The sequence below is a fragment of the Rhinatrema bivittatum genome, chromosome 3 (genome assembly GCF_901001135.1).
Source record: "Rhinatrema bivittatum chromosome 3, aRhiBiv1.1, whole genome shotgun sequence".
Classification (NCBI taxonomy): domain Eukaryota; kingdom Metazoa; phylum Chordata; class Amphibia; order Gymnophiona; family Rhinatrematidae; genus Rhinatrema; species Rhinatrema bivittatum.
This window is the reverse complement of record NC_042617.1, coordinates 581610731-581634615: the sequence shown is the minus strand read 5'-3', so window position 1 is coordinate 581634615 and position 23885 is coordinate 581610731. Positions and strand designations below refer to the sequence as shown.

At 42.7% G+C, this 23885-nt stretch overlaps 1 protein-coding gene across 3 annotated transcripts in view; it reads right to left on the bottom strand.

The window, feature by feature from the left end:
- Nucleotides 1-23885, bottom strand: part of PDE7B (phosphodiesterase 7B) — a 627908-nt gene that overhangs the window by 162198 nt on the left and 441825 nt on the right. For all 3 annotated transcript variants that reach the window (XM_029596617.1, XM_029596616.1, XM_029596615.1), the window contains one exon: nt 438-521. In XM_029596617.1, the coding sequence (XP_029452477.1) occupies nt 438-521 (84 nt within the window). The remainder of the gene's footprint in view (nt 1-437; nt 522-23885) is intronic.

The following is a 23885-nucleotide window of genomic DNA, read 5'->3' as shown; positions in this document are numbered from 1 at the left end:
GCCTCAGCGGGCTTTCCTGGGGCAATGCTGATATTCAGTGCTGGCCGGAGAAAGCAAGCTGGAAACGTTTGGTAAAAAAAACAAACCCCAAACTGTCCTGAAGTTACCTGGATAACTTTATCCAGGTGTATTCAGTGGAACACTTATCCAGGTATATTCGCTGCGCATCTGGATAACTTTCCAGCTCACCGGCTTTGTTAATATGGATATCTGTGCTTTCCGAATGTTGTCAATAAAAAAGAAGACATAAATTGTAGAAAAAAGGATTAGATCATAAACTTAGGCTATAATTAACTGTGTCTCCTATGCGCTCTCTGTTGGCTGCTTTCTTACAGGGAAAAACAACGGCCCATAATAAAACTATAACATTACGGAGAGAAAATGCAGCATTTCAGTGGAAAAACCGAGGCGCGAGGAAGAATACAAAATGTCCTTACCGTTTAGAAGTTGGAAGCCTATGAAAGGATAGGAGCCACGGCGCTCAGAGAGAACCCCTGCTGGACTTCTCACTCGTGCATCTCCTGAAAAACATGAAACACCATCAAATGCTACCAGCAAGAATGGTTTCCTTTAAACCAATCAAATAAGCCAACTTAAAAAAATGCATCTATCAGCAGACCGTGTTTCTGGAGGTCAACCACTTGGAGAGCTTAAACCATGAGCAGGTTTTAAGGGGGCCTCTGCTCTCAGCCGTGAAAGAGGGAATAACCATCTCCTGCACTGAAAAGCACCGAGGCGAAGCTGAGATCTTTTTGGAATGTTTGATCTTTTATATCTAAGATCATAAGCTAGCAGGGGTTATTGCTGTTATAACTAGGGCTTCTGTTCTTAGGTGCCTTACACATTTGTAAACGTTTGTTCGCTTTCCAGAAAATGAGGGATTCCTTGAGAGCATAAAAATCAGCCCTTAGCGGTGCTATCACGGTGCTGTTGCTTTCGCTGGGCATGTTTTCCGCTTGAATTAAATATTATGCATTTGTGCAGCAGAGAGTCATCGGTGTAGAAAAGGCACAAAAACAGAACAGAGGACGCAAGGCAGGCAAGGGGAAGGGTGAGAGAGTGCTAAGGGACGTTTGTGTTTTTCTAGTGTCCATCCAAAAACAATCTATTTTATTTTTTTGTATCAGGGGTGTTCTCTCTCAGTGTTTTGTCAGTTAAAACCTAAAATCAAAAGCCCCAATTATGACACTGGGTATGCAAGCAGGAACCTGGTATGACTGATATTACTGGCAGCTCTCCAGCAGAGTGTGAGATAGAAGGTAAGTCCTCCTACCCCCAACCACACCCATAGGCATTCATTCTGTTCCCATCTCCAATCAGAGAATACAATATAATAAAAGCAAGATCTATACTGTTCTCTCTCTTTCTGTCCTTTGTCACAAATCATTAACACAGTCTGAAGAAGAATACATGTTTTATAGAAATCTGACAGGAACTGTAATATGAATGAAACTGGACTAAGACCGCTGAAAAAAAAGTGGAAGCAAATGAATATCCATTAACTTTACAAAAATGATCTAGAGGTTTTCTTTTAGGGGGGTATCACAGACGACTGAAACAAATGCATTAGAGCTTGCATTATAACATTTGTTCTCTTTCATTTCTAATCAATTGCTCTTTTCTTGTGTTTTTCAAAAATGTTTGGCGTAAAAATTGCTTAGTAGAAATCATTTAAGGAATTATAAAACTATATTTCAAAAAATAAGTGAACCATCTTGTAAATCATGTAGAAAGCTTGTTTGTGGAAAGAACTCAGTAAGCTATGCTTCCCAGTGGTAAAGATGGAAAAAACTTCAAAGGATCCAGAAACGAGGATGGAAAATCACTAGGAAGTGACAACGGTGATGTTTTGTCACTCCCATTAATGCTTTGGGGGTTGTTTAAACAGAGAAAGTATAAATGTTTTCAAGCAAACAATACAAATCAGGATTCCGCACAGCATTTACCAATGTGGCTTCCATCCTTCGTGCACAGTCTGGGTAAATTTATGCGAGAACAGGATATATGAATGTGAGTTTATTCACACGGTGGGTGGGCAATTTTGTAAAAGGCCATTATTGCACATAAAACACTGTTTTACTCGCAGAAATCCTTTAGAAAATAACCTTCAGAATAAATGCCACTAAGCAATTTTTGCACTATGCATTTTTGAAAAACACACAAAAAGGGACTTTGGGTAAATGTTTAAAAAAATAAAATAAAACAAACATTATACTGTTGATAATATCACAATTGTTTCAGTCATCTACCATATACACCTAAAAAAATCCTTTATATGTTGCTGTGTGAAAATATTGGGGTAGATTTTCAAAGGGGTACGCGCATAAGATACATGCTGTGATGCAGTACGACCTGGCCCGGGGCAGAAACAGCCGGGACACAGAAAAGCAGAAGCTGGCAGTACCAAACCTAGCCACCGGAGGGCGCTGAGGAAGGTAGCAAAGACTACACTTCCCAGGTTCCCTGAACCGACACCTGACCCCTGGCTGGAGGATGAGCAGGAACAGGTGGAGGAAATTGGGACTGATCCCTATGACTCAGCAGAGTCCATGGAAGCTGAGGAAGAGGGCGTGCCCGCGGGGTGGAGCTGGCCACAAAAGCCCGGCTCCTCAGAGTCTGTAGAGGAGGAGATGGAGGTAAGCTGGGGAGAGGAAAGCTCCAGCTGTTCCTCTATGGAGCTGGAATAACCAGGGGGTTGGGGAATGGTAAATCCTAGGTTTGGACAAGGAGGTTTAAGAAATGTTGAAAGGATATTATGGTTTAAATGCTGTTTAAGCTTGCTAAGGAGGACCTAAGCAGTTAGGCTTGGGGGTTTGTACAGTCAAGCAGGCATTGTTGCAGGGCTGCAGCCGGTGAGGCTACAGGACTCCATTAAACCCTTTTTGTGATAAAAGCCTTTTTCTCTGTGTACTGTTTGGGAGTGCCAGGACTAGGCCTGGCACTCTGACTAGAGGCTGTGAGGAGTTCATAGCAGCGCTGTGCATGAGCTGTGCAAGTGGACAGGACGTGGCATAGGAGCAAAGCCGGAGGCCTGAAGCCCAGCAAAGCCCCACAGCATGCTGAGCGGATGGGCGTGATCGTGACAGTGCATACCCCCCAAAAACCTACCCCAAACCCCCCCCCCCTGCGCACGCCGAGCCTATTTTGCATAGGCTCGGCGGCGCGCGCCAGCCCCGGGACGCGCAAAAAGGGGCGGTCGTGGGCGTGGCCAGGGGCACAGTTAGGGATCGGGGCGTGGCAGAGCGCCCCGACGCAGCGGCCTGTGTTAGGGCCTGCCGCGCCTGCACGCGTAAGTTACTACTGCCCGGAGACAGTAGTAACTTCTCCAATAAAGGTAGGGGGGGTCTAGATAGGGCCGGGGGGGTGGCTTAGGTAGGGAAAGGGAAGGGAAAGTGCGGGGGGGGGGGGGGGGTAGGAAAAAAGTTCCCTCCGAGGCCGCTCCGATTTCGGAGCGGCCTCGGAGGGAACGGGCAGCGCGCGCAGGGCTCGGTGCGCACAAGTTGCACAAATGTGCACCCCTTGTGCGCGCCGACCCCGGATTTTATAAGATACGCGCGTATCTTATAAAATCCAGCGTACTTCTGTTCGTGCCTGGTGCGCGAACAGAAGTACGCGCGCGTATGTTTTTAAAATCTACCTCAGTGCGTATTCTTCTGATTACACTTTTCCCAACAGTAATGCTGAATTCTGGGAACTATTAAAGGCAAATTCTAAAAGCCCTACACATGCCAAAGCCGGGAGACACGCACAGAAGTAGGGCCGGCATACTCCGCCCGTATGTTAAAGAGCTTGCAAGTACACATTTATTCCTGGCACGCGCAGAAAATTGTTTTGGCAAAAAAAGGGGTGGAGCATGGGCATGATCTGGCTTGGGCATGGCCATTCCTAGATTTCTCAATGAAATCTGCACATATTTATATGCACAAGTGCGCGCTGGGGTCCCCTACCGTGTAACTTTACTTCTGCTATGGATGGCATGTAAGTCCTGAAACAAAAAAAAAAATCTATAGAGGTTAGCAGGGGTTTTAAGGGTTAGGGCTAACGGGGTAAAAGCTAGGCTAGTTAACTAGGTGGATTAGGAAGTCCTATCCTTTACTTGTGCAAACTGGGAATGAACTGGGGAAACTGGCAATTGCGTCGGCTCATGTTTCTACTAAAATCCCCCCACTTACACAGTAGAGGCAGCATTTGCAAAAGTCTATATAAAATTGTGAGCACATGCACACGCATACAGCCTATTTTATATCATGCGCACATATGTGCACATATGTTATATAATAGCCACATCCTTTGCCGCGAGCCGGCATATGTGCACCCACCCAGCTGTTTAAAAGTTACTGTCCCCGTGTCTGTTCTCTCTGCATTTTTGAAAACTGACTTGAGACCACCAGCTCATTTCAAATAAGCCACATTTTTATACCTTCTTGAGCAGGATTTGTAGTGGTGACCTACAAATAAATGATGAAAGGCTCTGTGACAATCTCCTTCATCCAATGCTGCTAAAACACGCTTTACTGCAGTTTATTTATTTAACACTTTTCTATACCGACCTTCATGAAAAAATTTCATATCAGATCGGTTTACATGTAACAAAGGGTATAACTTAAATAAGAACAATTCACTAGAAGCGGAAGTTACATATAACAAGGGTAGCTGCTTAATTTCGTTTGCATGAGTTTCTCCCTAAATATTTTGTAAAATATGAATTACACAGTACTGATATTTATAATAGTTTTGTGTTACTGGTAATTGATTTGTATAGGAGGGAATTATCAGAGTTACATGGTGGACATGCACATCAATTCGTGCATATATGATGTTTTATAAACCTCATGAGTATGCTTATATCTGCAGGATCACACACAAATTTATAAGGGGAAAAGATGGATTGTCTAGGGCATTCCCGGGTGAGGTTTATAAGTACGTGCACCACTTGCTATTTTGTATGAGATGTGTATATTCATAACCAAACTTGTATGAACACGTCTTACATTTACTAATTGACACGCACAATTGCAACCGGAATTGTCTTTTGTGTGCAGTTTTTGGGTGGGAAGTCTGGGTGAACACGTGGGGAACCAAGGTGAAATTCTGGAAGGTCTAGATGAACTGGTGAAGAGCTGGGTGAACTGGTGGAGGCATTGCTGAACTGGTCATTCCAAGTATGTGAGAAATAAAGCATTTTCAGAACAGTGTATGCACATACTTTAAAATATACCTGCCTTCAGGTTTAATTCTAGGTTATTATGTGTGAATTGTTATATTATTTCACATATAAAGTATGTGTATATATATATATATATATATATATATATATATATATATATATATAAAATTTATAGACAATATATTAAACCATTAAGGCACCCAATATTTTACATATTAAATAAATAAATATTAAAAAAAAAAAATTAAAAAAAAAAAATATATATATACAGACTCAAATACACTCCACAGGGAGAGTGGGAAAAAAGCACTAATGTGAACGAAAATGAAATCAATTAAAGTACAACTTTATTGACATCTGCTCAAAAGAAATAAAATAGAAAACCTTGATCTTCCTACATGTATTATGTCAAACAAACAAATACTTATATGCATCTATGGGTTTAACAATAAAATGCTGGATCCTCCCTAATAGAATACTGAGACAAGACAGCTGTATTATTTATTTATTTAATAGATTTTTATATACCGCAGTATGGGCAGAGAGCTGACCGTCAAAGCGGTTTACAATGTAACATACATAATAAAACAAAAACATTTCAGATTGGTACGTTAGAAAACATTAATTTAAAATATCATACAAAAACATGTTGATTAAGATGTTATCTTTAAGAAGTGTGTGTACAGATCTGTTAACTAATTTACACATCTTAACAATGTAATTACAATAGAGACAGCTCCAAATGTTGTATATGAGCATCAGGTAATTTCAATACGTGATGATCAAACAGGGGTTTCGCAATGATGTTACCGTCTGAATAATCACATCACAGTCTGCTCCCTAACTGCAAAAAAGATACCAAGTTGGTCAGTGGCATTAACTGATTTAATAAGCCCACTGGCATTTTAAATCCAGTTGTATTTCACGCTCCCCCTGCTTCGGCAGGAGGGGAGCTTTAAGAGATTTTTTGGTGTCTGTCTTGTTGGTGTTTCCCCCCCCGAGGAAGTCTTACGCGGCGAAACGAGGGCCTCGTCGGGGCATTTGACATCAGACCCAGGAGGGTACTTTTTAACCAATGGACTTTACACCAAGTTCCAAAGTGAAAGTGCATATGGTACTTTCCCTTTTAAACCTACCATGGCTGCAAACTAACTGTGGACTTTTGCACCTACTTTTGGCGGCGGGTAGATTCTGCAAAGGAAATCACCTGCATAGATTTGAAAATGCAATCTGAGCTTACTGTTTTCTACTTCCGCCCAAACCACGCCCCTGGAAATGGCTCTTCTAACTGCGTATAGAGGCAGAGCAATTTTCAGACTCTTAATTTACATGCGATTGCTACTTATGCGCATACCAGGGCTTTGAAAATTGTTTTCCCTGTGGGAAAGATCATTCAGCATTTAAATATTAAAATGACACAAACACAAAGGGGTAGATTTTCAAAGGGTTACGCGCGTAAACCTTTAAAACCGCCCCTGCGCGCGCCGAGCCTATTTTGCATAGGCTCGGCGGGGCATGCAAGCCCCGGGATGCGCGTATGTCCCGGGGCTTTGAAAAAGGGGCAGGAAGGGGGCGGGGCGGTGGTCCCGAGTCCTCCGGCGCAGTGGCTGTGCCGGGGATGGTGTGTCGGCAGCCGGCTGGTGCGCGCAAGTTACGCCTGCCTTTCCTTGAAATAAGGTAGGGGGGATTTAGGTAGGGCTAGTGGGGTGGGTTAGATAGGGGAAGGGAGGGGATGGTGGGGGGGGAGCAGAAGAAAAATTTCCCTCCCAGGCCGCTCCGATTTCAGAGCAGCCTTGGAGGGAACGGGGAAAGCCATCGGGGCTTCCCTAGGGCTCGGCGCGCGCAAGGTGCACAAGTGTGCACCCCCTTGTGCGCGCCGACCCCGGATTTTATAACATGCGTGTGGCAGTGCGTACATGTTATAAAATTGGGTGTACAATTGTGCGTGCCGGGTGGCGCGCACATATGTACCCCACGCGTGCTGTTTTAAAAATCTGCCCCAAAGCGAATTCGCAGTTGGTTTCTCTATTTGAATATGAGAAGGGTATTGCTTCATTGTATTTACAAGACATTTTTACCTACTGCAGTCAAACTCAAGTAAGAGCGTAGTGTGAAGATTATTATTTTTTTTTTTTTAAAAGCAGATTTTAGTTAACCTACATGGTAAAAACAACTGTAGGATCCACGGAGGCTGTGCAGTTTTTAATATTCGTCGGTGCTAAGTGCATGTGAAAATGTAATAATGGTGTAAGGAGCAAAACTGTTTACTCCTTTCCCCCTAGCGCTCCAGGCTGCAGAGCTGCAACACAGATATCAAGCTAAGCTACAATAAATCCACAAGAGAACGGCCTCTTTCAGGAACTAGAGACAGACACTGAGTGTTCCGAGTTTCAGCTTCCCTCGATGAATTTCTCTCTTTGGCATGACACTTGATCTCCCTTTAAAACCCCGGGCTGCCACCTAACATACATCGCACGTCGCTGTGGCTGGCATCCGTATGGACAGTAGTGACGTACGGTGCATGTTATCCTGCGGTGACGGCAGCTCCTCCCTTTTGGCACCAGTGGAAATTGCTACACCAGCATCCGGTATATAAAGCTGGCACTCAGTTGAGTGCTGGCACAGCTTGGTCAGGCTGTGGGAGGGGAGAGGTGGCAAACCCCTCCAGGGTTATCCTGAGGCCTCCTGGAATTCAAGGTCAACCGCCAGGATATTGCTGCCACCAACACTGGGAAAAAAAAAACAACCGCTTGAAGTTCTCAGCAAAGAGTATGGAGAGTACGGAATGAGAATTGGATTTATCTCAGTGTCTGCTTCTCATCAGTTCCAATTATTATTATTAATACCAGCCACTATTTGCAGCGTCAAGGTTTAAAGAGAAAGACAGCAAGAGCAAAGACGCTCGACTACAGGAGAACCAACTTCTGTAAGGAAAATAGAACAATTATTTAACTTTTTTACTCCAATAAATTTATTCGAATATTAAATCATTAAGTTCATCATGCCAAACTCTTTTCTTTCTAGTTTATTTATTTTTGAAGAACTACATGAAAAGTAATAAACTGACATACACTCACAAACCATTTAAACATGTACTAAAAGCTAAAATAAACATAATTCCAAAGAAGAGATTTACAGCTTTAATAGCATTTTTCAATGTTGTTTTGTCATTTTGATGCTTGTTATTTTTGCATGCACAAGACAAATCTGATCCAGGCACACTGATAATGATATTCTAAGGGGGTGAGAGTGCAACCGCTTTAAACGATGTACAATAAAGGCCGGATTTTAAAAGGCCTGCGAGGCGCAAAAATCGGGCTTTACGGGGGTGGCTGGACCTTGCGCGCACCATACGCATTTTCAAAAGGGCCCGTCCACGCACGGAAAGCACAATATGGGCCAGATTTTAAAACTTATGCGCGGGCATAGATTTGTTCGCAGAACCCGGCGCGAACAAATCTATGCCCGAACGCATGATATAAAATCCAGGGTCGGCGCACGCAAGGGGGTGCACACATGTGGCTTTCCCCGTTCCCTCCAAGGTCGCTCTGAAATCGGAGCGGCCTTGGAGGGACCTTTTTTTTCAGATCCACCCACCCCCCAGCCTTAACTAAATCCCCCTCGTACCTTTGTTTAAAAAGTTACGCCTGCTCAAGGCAGGCATAACTTGCGCGCGCTGGCCGGCTGCCGGCGCGCCATCCCCCGGCACAGGCTGCTGTGCCGGAGAACTTGGGACCATCCCCACGCCCCGCCATGCCCCCGCCCTGCCTCCGAATCACCTCCCCGCCCCCAGCCTGCTCATTTTTTTAAAGCCCCGGGACACACACGGGTCCCGGGGCTTGCGTGCGCCGCCAAGCCTATGCAAAATAGGTTCGGCGCGTGCAAGGGCAGATTTTCTCGGGTTACGCGCGTAACCTTTGAAAATCTGCCCCTATGCGTACAAGTGTCGGGCCCTGAAAATGGGGTGGGCTAGGGGCGGGGTCTGGGTGGGGCCAGCGGCCATTAGCCGCTGTCCTGGGGAAACGCGCCGGCAGCTGGCCGGGGGACGCAAACCATTTCTGCTCCAGGGGAGCAGTAAGTAATAAAACAAAAGAATCATAAGTTCAAATGAAGGGTTTAGGGGGTGGGGAGGAGAGGAGAGGGGAAGAGGGAGGGAGTATGGGTAGGGAAGTTCCCTCCCAGTCCGCTCCTTAATTGGAGGGACTGGGAGGAAACTGGGGGAGGCCTGAGTGCGTCGCCGTGCATAATTTACTAAAATTCACCCCCCTGCGCGTGCCGCCTGCACATGCGCACGCGGATTTTAAAATCCGGCGCATGTGGCTCCCGGATTTTATGACATGCGCACGCTGGCGAGCATGTTATAAAATCGGCGCATCCGTGTGCGCCTGTGCTCCTTTTAAAACCTACCCCTAAATCCTTAAGGTCATTACTTCATTTTGCAAAATGTCCAGGAATAGGGTCCACCAGGGACAGCAACCCGAGGGGGGCGGGAGCCTCAGGTACCAATGGTACTGATAGAGCAACGTTTACACTGCTGCCAGTGCAAACCTCATCGGGAGGGAGGCTTCAGAGTGGCTGGCAGGAACCCTCAATAAAACAAAATGCAGAAAGCAGGCAACCCAAGCCTCCAGGATCTTATTCAGACAAAACACCAGCCAAGCACAAGCGCAAGCACAGCTGCAGTTAAAAAAGACTCAAGTTTTAAAATCATTCATCCTGACAAAAACCCTCTTTGGGGATTATTTTCAGCTGCTGTCCAGTCAGCAATGTTAGTCAGGTAAACTTATCTGGCGTATTTTTGGGATATTCAACAGCATGTCAATGCTTTTATTTATGTATTTATTTAAAACATTTTATATACCGGCATTCGTTGTGGACATCATGTCGGTTTACAGTCAACAAGTTAAGTTAGGAAAATTACATTTTAACAGGGAGGTTCAAGCTGGGAGATGGGGGTAACGAAAGGCAGCTAAGAAAGACAGAGTAAAAACCAACAAGGATCCTCGCGGTGAGGCGATGGAGTATAACAAAAACATAGTTCCTCAATATGAGAAAAAAGAGAGTAGACATATTGTGGTCTACATAGGCACGGGTTAATGGCTTTCTATTCTGGGTATGCTTGGGCGAATAACCATGTTTTCAATTTCTTTTTGAAGTTGTTCATGCAGGGTTCAAGGCGTATGTCAGGCGGTAGTGTATTCCAGTGAGTGGGGCCTGCAATCGTGAGAGCACGGTCTCGTGTGGAGGAGAGATGGGCTGTTTTCAAGGAGGGCACCAGTAGGGTGCCGGCTTTTACTGTTCTGGTGGGTCGACTGGACTTAGGAGTTGTAAAAGGGAGGTCTAACCAGTTGGAGTTGTGCGTGTGGATTGCTTTGTGGATTATGGTGAGTGTTTTGTAGAAAATGCGTGATGTAATGGGGAGCCAGTGTAAGTCTCTGAGGATGGGGGTGATGTGATCATATTTACGGGAGTTTGCAATGAGTCTCGCTGCAGCATGCTGTTGAATATCCAACTATCTTAAAGATAACCAGATAACTTTAACTGGCTAACTTTAGGACTGCTCTATTGCACCACTGGAGTTAGCCTGACAACTTATCCGGCTTAACTTAACTCAGCCCCAAAACAACCCTAAAATGCCTCCAAGTTATTTGGCTAAGTTTTATCCAGCCAGGTACTTAAGCTGAATAACTCAGGTAATAACTCCCCATATTCTTATGGCTAAGTTTGGATTTATCCGAACAAATGACACTGAATATGTCAAAAAATGATATTATCGGAAGCCCGGTTTGTATGAGTTGCCTGAAGGTCTGCATCAAGGGTATGGCTATTTAAAAAACTACTTATTTGTATTGTAATCTTTATTTCAGGACTCAGGATAGTTCATGGACTTCATCACTGTTTGGAGATCCACGAACTGTTCTGAACTGCTCTGAACATGAACTGCTTTGCTGATTACTTTCCATGGAGTTTTCTGGGGTTTTTTTTTTTGGTAACTGTACCGTTCATTCAGATCTTATCAGCTGAGACTCATTCAAGACAGGCTTCTGACCATTTGGTGGAGAAACAAGGAGGATTGTGGGGAAGAATGCAGGAGATTAGGTAGGAAGGAGCATGAGCAGGAGGTTCGTGTCACAGGTCCAACAGGGAACTCCTCGGGCTGGGATACGGGCAGCCCACCTAAGCTAAGGATCCTTGGGGTGCTACAAGCCATTCCTGCAAAACAGTCACTCGACAAGACTTAAGGTTCGATTCGGGTAGCTTATTTAATGACACTAATACTTTACATCAATGTGTAATTCACGTTACCCCATCTGTTTAAATGAATAAAGGACTTTGGCAGAAAATCATATGAAGCAGCCAAAATTGCCTGTTGAACACCTTAGTTACAGACGCTTACTATATTAAAGACCGTCATAATAGGCTTCATCGAACAGTGATGACTTTATATTTCAGCCTTATTTTTAATCATAGGTCTGATAGTTGGTATCTATTTTTCAATATTTTTTCTTATATGCTGTGCAAATGTTCAACTTAGCTTTAGTGTGAAACGCTGTCTTTTTTTTCAACATCTATGAAGCCTTACTTCCTTAACATGCCCGACATGGGTCCATGTTTCGAACAGCCAGTTCTTTATCAAGGGCTCAATAATAGGGTCTACAACAAAATGGAGGTGGTCAATATTATATCAAAACTTGTAAAATATCTATAAAATACAGTGGGGAAAAAGTGTTTCAGCATTAATGGTGATATATTGTCAGAGACTTCCCGTAGGTGAATTCAGTGATCGTATAGCATGTCGTTTCCGCATTTCTTTTCCTATGACCGCACCGGAAATACCAACCTTATAAATATGCAATGTAAGAAAGTGACGTCAATTGTTACGTCAGTAACTACAGCAGGATGGATGATTAAGTTAGTAAGTACCATTCGACAGCTGCATTTAGGCCATTGGGAAATACTAAATTTAATCTGTAAATCCACTGTTGTTCTTTATAATTTAAGATGGCTTTAATGTTACCACCGCATGGACTGATATGTACAAGGTCAATGATTCGCCATTTGATATCTTGAAAAGAATGGTTGAATTCTTTACAATGAGCTACTATCGGAGCTTGACGTTTAGAAGTAGCAAGGCAGCTTTGATGTTCAGTGAGATGGGTTCTAATTGATCACTTTCTAACTGCCCTCCCCTATAGTCCTGCATCATGGAGCTCTCAGCTACCTATTCACAGGAGTGCAGCAGAGAAAATTGGGGGTGCTCATGTACACATAGCACTCAAAAAGCTGGCCCCTATGGCCTGAAGGAACCATACTTGCCCCTGCAGAACCCCTATGAATAGAAGACAACAAAATGCCATCAATTCTAATATCAGTTGTCTCTCCAGCAGCAACTGTTGATCTACCTGAGGATCCAAACACTACCAATGGAGCCTCCTCTTCCAAGCCACCACAACTTTCCATCCTACTTTCCTTAGATTGTATGAGATTCAGAGGGGACATGTCCTCAGACGCTGCTGTTCCTGTTGCAACTCTAGGCAACTCTTGCTGCAGCAACCTCATACCCCTGTCTACCAGGGTTATAGGAGGGACAGGAACAGCCGACAAGGTCAGTGCTTCCATTAGGAAAATTAGGCAATCGCCTAAGCCCTAGAGTGCCAAAGTTTTGGGAGCAGCAAAATCCTGCCAGCACAAGACCCAAAGGGACGCTGTGGCCAGAGCTAATACTGTCAAAAAAAGGGAGAACTATTCTAGAGCCGCTGTCATCAGTAGGTAGGATCGCTATACTAGATGTAGGTTGGGGAAGAAGGGTGCATGACCGAAGGTTTGCCTAGCGTGCCAAACATTCTTGTTCTGGCTGGGCTAGAGGAAACATTCTCCTCCCACAGCAGAAGGACTGCTCACTCCTCTGTTTCTGACAATGCAGACATCCCAAGAACCTCCTTGGATAGTATTGTGAGAAATTCCACGATTTTTCACTGCTATATAGGAGAAGTGCTGGGAGCCCCCAAAGGCTGCTCATTTAGCTTCCTGTCATGTTCTGAACAAGACTTAGCTGAAAAGAAGCAAAACAACTCAGGGTAATCAGAGTTCTAACACTAGGTCCTCTCAGTATGCCACCATCCTAGGATCCCCAAGTGTGTTTAGTTTTTTTTTAACTTTTGATATGAAACAAAAATAACCCAACATTTTTGGAATGAATGAAAAATGTACTCATTTACCCCATTTTGCACATGCTTGCAAAATAAATACACATCCTTATTATAAATCTGTGAATAATATGGGCCCACAATTTCTTCATGATCAATTGATCTCTTATGTGCTATCCCGAACACTTTGCTCCTCATAAGCGATACTGCTGTTAACTCCTTCTGGAGGGCAGATACTCTTGAGAAATCAATTTCTTGTTTATTTCCTTGTTTATGGAATTTTATTCCAAAAAGCTTAGGGCCTTGGGAGATTTCTTTTACTTTTAGAAAACTTATTAAAGCTCAACTATTTACCTCTCCTTTTTGAACAATTGTGGACTTTAGGATTAGATGCTTTATGATTTTGGGGCTTTATGTTCCTTATATTGGCTCTCAATTTCCATCTTTAGTTTTTAAATGTCTTTAGAAAATGGGGACATGCCATCTCTCTGATCACCTCAAAAGATATGTACCAAGGAGAGCTCTGCGTTCTTCCCAGGATTTCCTCTTACAGGCTCCTTTTCTGAAGGAATTACAGATAGTCGCCAGTGTGGAACACTATACCTAAGGAATTTCGATAGGTTAGGGGCTATTTAAGTCTTCACTAACTCTGTAAAATCTAGCTAGTTTCCTCTGTCTTTTCTGAAGTTTAAACTCATTTTTCAGTTACCTTTACCGATTGAACTGAAAAGTTTTGTTAATTGTTAGTATTTAATGACCTCTACTATTCTTACTGTTTTATGTTTGTTATTCTTTTCTATTTGTTTATGATAATGTTTATATTTTATGTTATCTGTTATGTATTTGCCTAGAGTCCATGACAAACAGGTGGTTTTATAAATATGAGAAAATAAATGTTTTTTTTTGTTTGTAATGCTTTTTATTCATATACAACCAAATATCTCAGAAAACAAGAGGTATACAAGAATAACATCAAACTGTGTGCATAAGTGGTCATTTTCTATGCATGGTGGACGTATGTAACAAGTGTCCCATCATTAATGCAACCATCAAAAAGATATCTGAAGAACAACATACCAAATCTAGAATTCCCAAAGTAATGTTTCCACCCTTAACCCCTCCCTTTCCATCCCCCCACCCGTCCCCTCATCAGCACCTTAATCGTACAGGGTAAGTATAGCAATATACCGTGCATGAAGACAGAAACAGAACCATACAGAATCATACAGAACTATACTAGGACATTTTGCAAGAACGCTAGGAAGCCAAAACAGTGACCATGGTTGTCCATATCCCCAAAGAAACAGAAATAATGGATTTCAGTCATTGCTACTTGGAGCGGCAGGTTGGCGAAGATTCTGTGGCATTGATTTCAAGAACGGTTGCCAGATAGTAGTAAACAACAGCTGTTTTTTCTTGGAAAGTAATGGGAGAGATTTCTGTTCTAGGAGGTATAAATCCAACATGGCATCCAACCATTCCTTCAGTGACAGATCTGTAGATGATATCCAGTGTCGGAGAATAACCCGCAATGTGATTAATCGGCTTTTATGCAGCAGATGAGGATGGAGACCCGTGATTCCGCCAGGCCTAATAGGAATCCCCAATATGCAGAAGGATGCTCCCAATGTCCCAGTGGTATATTGAGCTCCTCCAATCCACTGGAGAAAATAAATGTTTATACAGGATGATGCAAGTAAAATTTATATTACTTTATACTCAATGATACTGATACATAACAGTTGTATCGGTTTAAAATGTTAAGATGTGATGATATTTACAATCTGGATATTTGTTCTAAGTGTCTGCATTCTTTTTGATGTCTGCTGAAATGTATTTTATCTGTTATGTATTCCTGCTGTGGGCCATTGGAGTGGGAAAGAATATAAATATGAATAAATAAATAAATAAAAAGATTGGCTACAGAAAGAACACAGCCTAGACATTGTATTCTGTTTTCTTTATGTAGTAAATTAAATGGGTAAAAACATACAGTTAAGTAAGAATATTAACTGAAATGCCACAAGCAAACTGTGAAGATCTCATTTTTCCATGGTACCTTTCACCAGTAAAGGCCCTTTAATAATGGTTTGAGGGCTGCTTGTTTCCTTTCACTTTGTGCCACACAACTATTCTTTATCCGTTCATTTTTCTTTACACAAAATATATAGTAATAAATTTCAACAAACAAGGTGCATGTGATCCTTTTTTTTTTTGTCTACTTTCCAAAAAGAAGGCTTATAAGCACTGTGTGCATGTGTATTTCATCCCACCCCCTTCATCTAATAACTTTAGTCTTTAGAGTCCTAGCCGCAAGGCATTTTCAGTGCAGCAGGGGATATGTAACAAAATGAGCAGTCTATCACTGGATCTTCACCACTAAGGGGAGTTTGAGAAGACCAGACAGGAAGAAAAGTCACATTTAAAAGGTTTCTGGGAGATGTAGTTTGTATGTGCCCTAACCAATAGGAATTGAGCTCATATTTGAGCAAGGACTCTTAGAAAAGCCAACAATTAGTTACCTAAAGCCAATTAGGAAAGTTTCAGCAGGAATAAAGGCCAAACGGCTCCTGGAGAGCCAGAGGAAGGAAAAAGAGGTTTAGGATATCAGGAGGGCAAGGCCTTGGAGGTGCTTAAGAGACCAAGGATAGACTACACCAGTAGGATCTCTGTTCACTTGATATTCAGGATGCCAGTCAGCTGCTAGAGAGCTGGCCAAGGGCAAGGAAAAGTCGAGGGACTGGGTTCCGCAGTGTGAAGAATCAGACTAGCCTAGCCTTAGGTCTTTAACTACTTGTTTAAATGCCCTATGTTAAAGTCATGAATGGGGTCTGTAGCTGGAAGAAAGTTGTGAAAGTATGACTGGAAATAAAGTGTATAAAATGGTTCGGAAGCATCCTACGTCAAGGATCTGACTCAGGGGGGATTGTCTTGTGACATGGAAAGTCAGTGACGTGAGTGGTATGTGAAACATGTGCTCTTCAAGGATTCTTCCCAACGCCCTCTCTTCTTCAACCAGGGGCCCCCATCTCCCTTCCGAAATATGATTAAATCAGGTGACATAAGTTCATATAGGCTGGATACTGAAATTCATGTACATATTTTGCCTAATTAGCCACCGCTCTATAATCATCATTGCCTGGAAGACGCCTACTTCTCATATCATTAAGACAGCACAGCAGCCTGTGTGTGAGGCAGCATGTTTCTCACCACGAGCTTGCTATCGGCCTGCATTAGCAATGATCACATCAGAAGCGGCAGGCCCAGCTTTACATTACATTCTCATGCGCGTGCGCCCCTAGACTGCAGAATTTCAAAAATGTAACAAAATAATTAGTATAAAAGGATAGCCAGTTCAAATCCAAGAATACCTAAGCCAAACCAACTATCTATTTTTAGTACACCGCCCACAAAGCAGCACCTTGATTTAGCACACAGCACTCCTTTGTACTATTTACACAGCATGATTTCAGTTATTTTTGACACCTTGTACAAATCTGCAGGATTTAAGCTATGGATTTTAGCTTCAACTGTGGGTGGTATGCACCACAGGGTTGTTTCCTGCCCCTGCCTTCCATTGGTTTCGTTGTTAAGCAAAGGATTGTAAACCACAGACTCCTGGTTTTAATCTGTCTAGTTCTAACCTTGACTATACACTCAACTGTAGATGGTCTGAACACATACGGTCACACAGCCCGTCCATTCTGTCCTGTTTTCCAAAGCCTTTCAGTGAGCAGATAGCAGAAACACTGCATCAACTTATGTGTCACCTCTTACAAATAATTTCCATTTTCATGCTGCATATTAAATCACGAACCTTTAGAAAAGAGTGGTCAACTCTGGTTAGGTTTTCAGGATATCCCCAGTGCATATGCATGAGGTAGATTTCCATATAATTGAGGAAATATACATGCAAATCTAATTTCATGCATATTCATTAGTATTATCCTGGTAGCTTTACCAGTTAAGAGTCCTTGATGACCAGAGTTGCCCCACCCTGCATTAGAACAATTGAGAACTACATCAGATTTCCTGGGGACTTTTCAGCTTAAAATTTGTCCTACATTTAACACAGCACTGCCCCTTGCTCCAAGAAAGCTAAGCAATACACAGATGCCTGAAAGCCTGTACAAAGCCTTGACATACTGCAGAATTATTAGGAAAATGTAAAGGGGGGGTAGGGAAGGCAGATAGACAAGCAAAGGACCATAACAAGAAGTAAATGGCCTAATCAAAAAGCAGGAGATAAAATCTGTCTTTAGAAATATAAGGGAGAGACAAAAAACAAAGAAAGAATAGACAAGATAAAGGAAGAGCTATTTGCCAATAGAAGGACCAACAGAAAGAAGAAGTAATAAGTTCTTTAGCTCAGTATTTACAGAAGAAGGGGAGAATGATAGACCTAAAGCAGGTTGATAAATGTGAAATGATTTATCAGCATTGGTTATGAGAATTATACACGAGGTTCAGTTTATTGAATTGATATTGAAGTTGGGAACCTTTGTAGATGATCAATTGAGATATTTGGACACACAACACAGATAGATCTTTTATTAACAGTATTGAGGAGCCACCAGAGGTGGCAGTAGTGAGCAGAGATGGAGCCTGGCTGGGCTTGTAGTCCCTCAGGCTCCGGAACAGCAATCCCACAATGGCTATGCTGTAGTGAAGAGAAACTGAGATAGTGAGTACAATGAAGTATATGCAGGGTTCTGGAATAGAGCCTTGTTGGTTGAGTACTCAGCAGATGATCTCGGTAGAAATCACAGGAGCTGGAGTAGAGGCAGGCCCTCGAGGAGCGAGTACCTGGTTCCAGGGAACAGCTCTGAGTGAGAAGTAGATGGTAACTCACTGATGGTGTAGGCAGCGGTATCTTCCAGGCAGAAGTCAAGTCCAGGCAGCGAGTCCGGGAACATGGGCCCTCGAGGAGCGAGTACCGGTTCCAGACAGCAACCTGAAAGAGAAGAGAGAGGCCCCCGAGGAGTGGATACCCCAAATAGATTAAGTCCAATAATGGAGAGGCAGAGTAGCTAGGTACGGAGAGCGAATCCCATCCATAAGGAGTTCACCAGTATGAATACCTGCTGCTAACTCGATTAGCTAGCAGTAGTGTAGGCTTCTTTTTTTTTTTTTTTTAATTATTTATGATTTTTCAATTTACAATTATGTTAATTATTACATTCAATCTTCATTGAATTGCAAAAATACACATATCAACAGATTTATCAAAAATTATCAAAAAAAGAAAATCATCCTCAGGTATACTAATATCACAATGTGTTGAATGATAAATTTGACTAGAAACATTAATCTCCAAGGAGTATTAAATATACAACTGAGACTGCAAGACAAAATTCAAAAGGAGAAAAAGAATAGAAATACTTAATTATAAAGGATAGCTCAATAATAGCTGGCATTATACTATACACCTGCACATTAGGGTTCAACAGGGGATGAAGTCAATGGTTCTCGTGATTCAACAAATTGACATAACTGATCTGACTGAATGAAACTAAAAGACTCAGTTCCCCTTTTTATAATACAACTGCAAGGATACTTTAACAAAAATGAAAACCCTAAGGATATAACTCTTTGTCTTAATTCTAGAAATTCATGCCTCTTTGTTTGTGTAATTGGCGCTAGATCTGGAAAGATCTTTACATTTTGTCCACAATATGAGATAGGAAATTTCTGAAAGTAAACTTTCATCAAATTACTAATATCTGTAGATGTAATAAAGGAAACAATCAAAGTCTCTCTGTCTAACACCTGCAAGGCAGAGTTTTCTAGAAAACTCGTAAGGTTTGCTGGAATAGTCAAAGCCTGAGCAGATGATCCTTTCACAAAGAAACAAGAATTTATAGAGAGCATATTATTATTATTATCGGAAAAACCAAGAACTTCTGCTAAAAACCTTTTAAGAGAAGCAAAGGGGATTTCCCCTGCAATTCTTGGAAAATTAACAATCCTTATATTCAGGTGTCTAATATTGTTTTCCATCATTTCTAATCGCCTAGAACAAACCAATTGATCTTTTACCATAATTGTACTCAAATTTTGTAAGGATTTTATTTTCTTCTCAGCTTCCCCTATTCTATTCACTACTTCACTTGTTTGCCATTGTATCCCCATAAATTGTTGATGTAAGTCAGAGGATACTGAGTCAATTTTACTTTCTAATCTATGAACAGTAACACTTAATCCATTTACCAAGTCCCAAATTGCCCCCAGTGTTACTGTCTCTGGCCTTGGAGTTTTAGGCCGCACACCCTCTGGACTCTTAGAGTGAAGGGATTCTTGTTTCTTCACAGGAGGACCTGCTTCCTCCTCCTCCTCTGAGTCCAGTATAGAGCTTGCTCCTTCAGTAGCCAACAATCGTTCTACCTCTTCGGTAGTTGATGTTGCTGCATCTCCATTAGCGCCACGTTGAGCAGGAGGCGGTCGTGAGTCAGGACTGAGAGATGCCTCATCCAGGGGAGCAGCCCGTTCTCCTTTCGGGATACCTCCAATGGGCTCATCGGCACTCTCTTTCTCCAGCTGAGTCATAAAACGGTCGATTTTAAATTGAAGAAGGGGAGGCAAGGGCTCTGAAGGAAAGACCCTAACCTTCCCTTTTCTTTTTGCTGGCATTCCTCTTATAAGAAACAAGGACGTCGATCATTTTTTGAGCTCTCTCTAATTGTCTGAGTCTCAGCGATCAGAGATGGAAATAGGGCTTCCTCCTCAGTCCATCCTAGTCCGGACTAAGCTGGACCAAGCCGTGCGCACTGCTGGTGCGCACGGCTTTGGCGGCGCACCGGCAGTGGCGGCGCACTGCAGCCGCGGCGTTCTTGTAGCACGCGGCTCCTCCCACTCACTTCTGGGGCTTGGGGAGGGACGATGGTCCGGTCCTGAATCGGGGCCCAGCAATCCGGTCTCCTCAGCGTTCTCTCTGCAGCCGCGACGGTCTTGTAGCACGCGGCTCCTCCCACTCACTTCCGGGCTTGGGGAGGGACGATGGTCCAGCCCTGAATCGGGGCCCAGCAATCCAGTCTCCTCAGCGTTCTCTCTGCAGCCGCGACGGTCTTGTAACACGTGGCTCCTCCCACTCACTTCCGGGCTTGGGGAGGGATGATGGTCCGGCCCTGAATCGGGGCCCAGAAATCCGGTCTCCTCCTGCGTAGGCTTTTTGTATCCGGGATGCGTGACGTCATCATAGGGGGACGCCCCTGAAATTCGTGCCAAAGAAAGTATTTGAAGCATGACAGCATGGCAGGAGGCAGCGCCCAAGCCGGACCGGGGACGCCAGAGAGGACGGCAGGCAGACGCCGCGGCAGCCAAACGTCTGTCAACCGCGGGAGGAGTCGCCAGAGAGGTAAGGAGGGCAGAGTGGAGACGTCGGGCAGCGACAGTCATAACACTTAGGAAAGGCCTGGTGGTTGTAGTGGATCCTGTCCTGCCGTGGCTGAAGCGAGACCTTGCCAGCACCATCATGTATGTGTGTGTGGGGGGAGACGCTTTTAGCCCAGGACACCAGTTGCACAAAATCTAGCTCTGTTTTAAATACTGGAAAAAGGATCCAACTGAAGAAAATAGGAAGAAGCATAAGCATTGGTAAGTTTGATTAAAACATTGATAAGGTAGGCAAAAAGAAAATTTGAAAAGAAGTTGGCCAAAGAGGCAATAACTCATAACAAAACCTTTTTAAAATATATCCACAACAAGAAGTCTCTGAGGGAGTCGACTAGACCATTAGATGACCCAGGGGCTAAAGAGGCACCTAGGGAAGACAAGTCCATATTGGAAAGAATAAATGAATTCTTTGCTTTAGTATTTATTGAAGAGGATGTTGGGGAGATATATGTGCTGTAAACTGTGTTTAATTATGATGATTCAAAATAACTGAAGCAAATCACTGTGAACCTGGATGATATAATAGGGCAGATTGACAAACTAAACAGTAGCAGTTCACCTGGACCAGATGGTAAACACTCCAGTGCTGAAAGAACTAAAAAATGAAATTATAAATTAATTACTATTAATTTGAAACCCATGATTTAAATTGTCTATTGTAACTGAAGATTAGAGCATGGCCAATGTGACACCGATCTTTAAAAATGGCTCTAGGGGTGATCTAGGAAACTATAGGCCAGTGAGCCTGACTTCAGTGCCAAGAAAAATCGTAGAAACTATTCTAAAGAATAACATCACAGAATATATAGAAAGGCGTGGTTAAATGGAACACAGCCATCATGGATTTACACAAGGGAAGTCTTGCTTCGCCAGTCTGCTTCGTGTGGATAATGGTGATTCCGCGGATACAGTATATTTGGATTTTCAGAAGGCAGTTGGCAAAGTCCCTAGGAAAGACTCCTGAGAAAAATAAAAAGTCATGGAATAGGAGGCAAAGTTCTACTGTGGATTGCAAACTGGTTAAAAGACAGAAAACAGACAGTAGGAATAAATGGTCCGTTTTCACAGTGGAGAAAGTAAAACAGGGAAGTGCCTCAGGGATCTGTACTGGGATCGGTGCTTTTTAATATATTTAAAAATGATCTAGTAAAGGGAACGAGTGACGTGATCATATTTGCAGGGGACACAAAATTATTCTGAGTAGTGAAATCACCAGCAGATTGTGAGAAAATGCAGGAAGACCTTGTGAGACTGGGAAATTGGGCATCCAAATGGCAGATGAAATTTAATGCAGAAAAGTATCTAAGCATCACTGTGAACAATCCTTTTAAATCCTCAGCTCAGTGTGTGATGGCAGTCAAAAAAGCAAATAGAATGTAAGGAATTATTAGGAAAGGAATGAAGAATAAGAAAGATAATGTCATAATATCTCTGTATCACTCCATGGTGACACTGTACCTAGAGTATGGATGCAATTCTCATTGCCGCATCTAAAAAAAAAAAAATATAGCTGAACAGGAAAGGTACAGAGAAAGGTAACCAAAATGATAACGGGGATGGCACAACTCCCCACTGAGAAAAGGCAAAAGATTAGGGCTTTCAGCTTGGTGAAGTGACGGATTAGAGGGGTTATGACAGAAGTCTATAAAATCATGAGTGGAATAGAATGGGTAAATGTGAACCAGTTATTTACTCTTTCAAATATTACAAAAACTAGGGGACACTCCAAGAAGTTAGTAAGTAGCACATTTAAAACAAATCAGAGAAAATTCCTTTTCATTCGGGGCACAATTAAGCTCTGGAATTCACTGCCAGAGAAATGTAAAGGCAACTAGCATAGCTGGTTTAAAAAGGTTTGGACAAGTTCTTAGAGGAGAAGTCCATAAACTGTTATTAACTAGATAGACTTGGGAAAAGCTACTGCTTATTCCTAGACATTAGCAGCATAGGATCTACCTGTGTTTTAACTTCTTTCTAGTCTGTTTCATTTTGTGTAGAAGCTTGTGTAGAAAGCTTCTGTTGATTATTTCCTGTCTGCAAAGCTATCAGCTTTTAAACTGGGAAAATCTCTCTAGTTTGGGGTTAGCTGGCACAACTAAAAAACTGGGGCATAAAGACTGTTTTTTTTTAAAAAAAGAATTGACCAAAAGGCAAAGACAACTGTCCAGTAGTGCCCTACTTTACCCAGCTTGTCCCAGGCTAAACTGTTTGACTCCCTCTACCCACCCACCCCTGGGGCTTGTTTCTAATAAAGACTGCCTAGATTACCATTGGCAGCAAGATAAATTAGTACATTGGTTACAGTCAAGGAAATAAAGCCACAAATTACCAAGATGAGGACTATCCAATGTAACTGCTGTGGAGCCTTTATTCTGAGGGAAAGCATCTGGAAACTTAGAGCTTGCCCAATTTGTGCACAACTCTCATCCTTGAAAATGGAGCTGACTGTGATTAAAGATCAATTAGCTTCAATTAAAAGAATTACACCCACATTGCATTACTCAGAAAATAATTCCCCAATACCACAAACAAACCAGGAGTCAAGAAAAGGAGATCCATTAGGCTCAGGTAGGACCCACAGTCACCCATTCTTGACAGAAGAGCAGCCATCAGGTATACCGCCCCACTCAAACAGGTCATCAGGAAATTCTTTAAAAACCAGGAATACAGTTGGCTCTGGTAGAATTAGACCTGTGATGAGGAGACACACAATGTACCAAATGCAAAAAGAACAACAAGCCTTCTCTAAAATAAAAACTGAAGAAGTTCTTGAGAAAAGCATTGCAGTATTACCAGAAAAGAGAGAGAAAACACAATGCATGCAGTATTTAAAGATCCATAAGCAAAAAAAAAATCTAATTGAGATGGAAAACTCTGTCAACAGTGGCACTACCGCAAAAAGAAATAGTGAAGTGAATAACAAATCTCAACAAATATCTCACAAGGAGTCCAGGAAATGCAATAACCGTAAAGAGAGTACCTGGAAGGCTATGACCACAAATGCTCATAGTTTGGGAAATAACATCCCAGATCTGCAGGCCCTAATGGCTGAGGCAGAATTGGACATTGTTGCTATCACAGAAACATGGTTCACAGAATCTCATGAATGGGATACAACAATACCAGGCTACAACTTGTTAAGGAAGGACAGAGAGGATAGAAAAGGGGGAGGTGTGGCT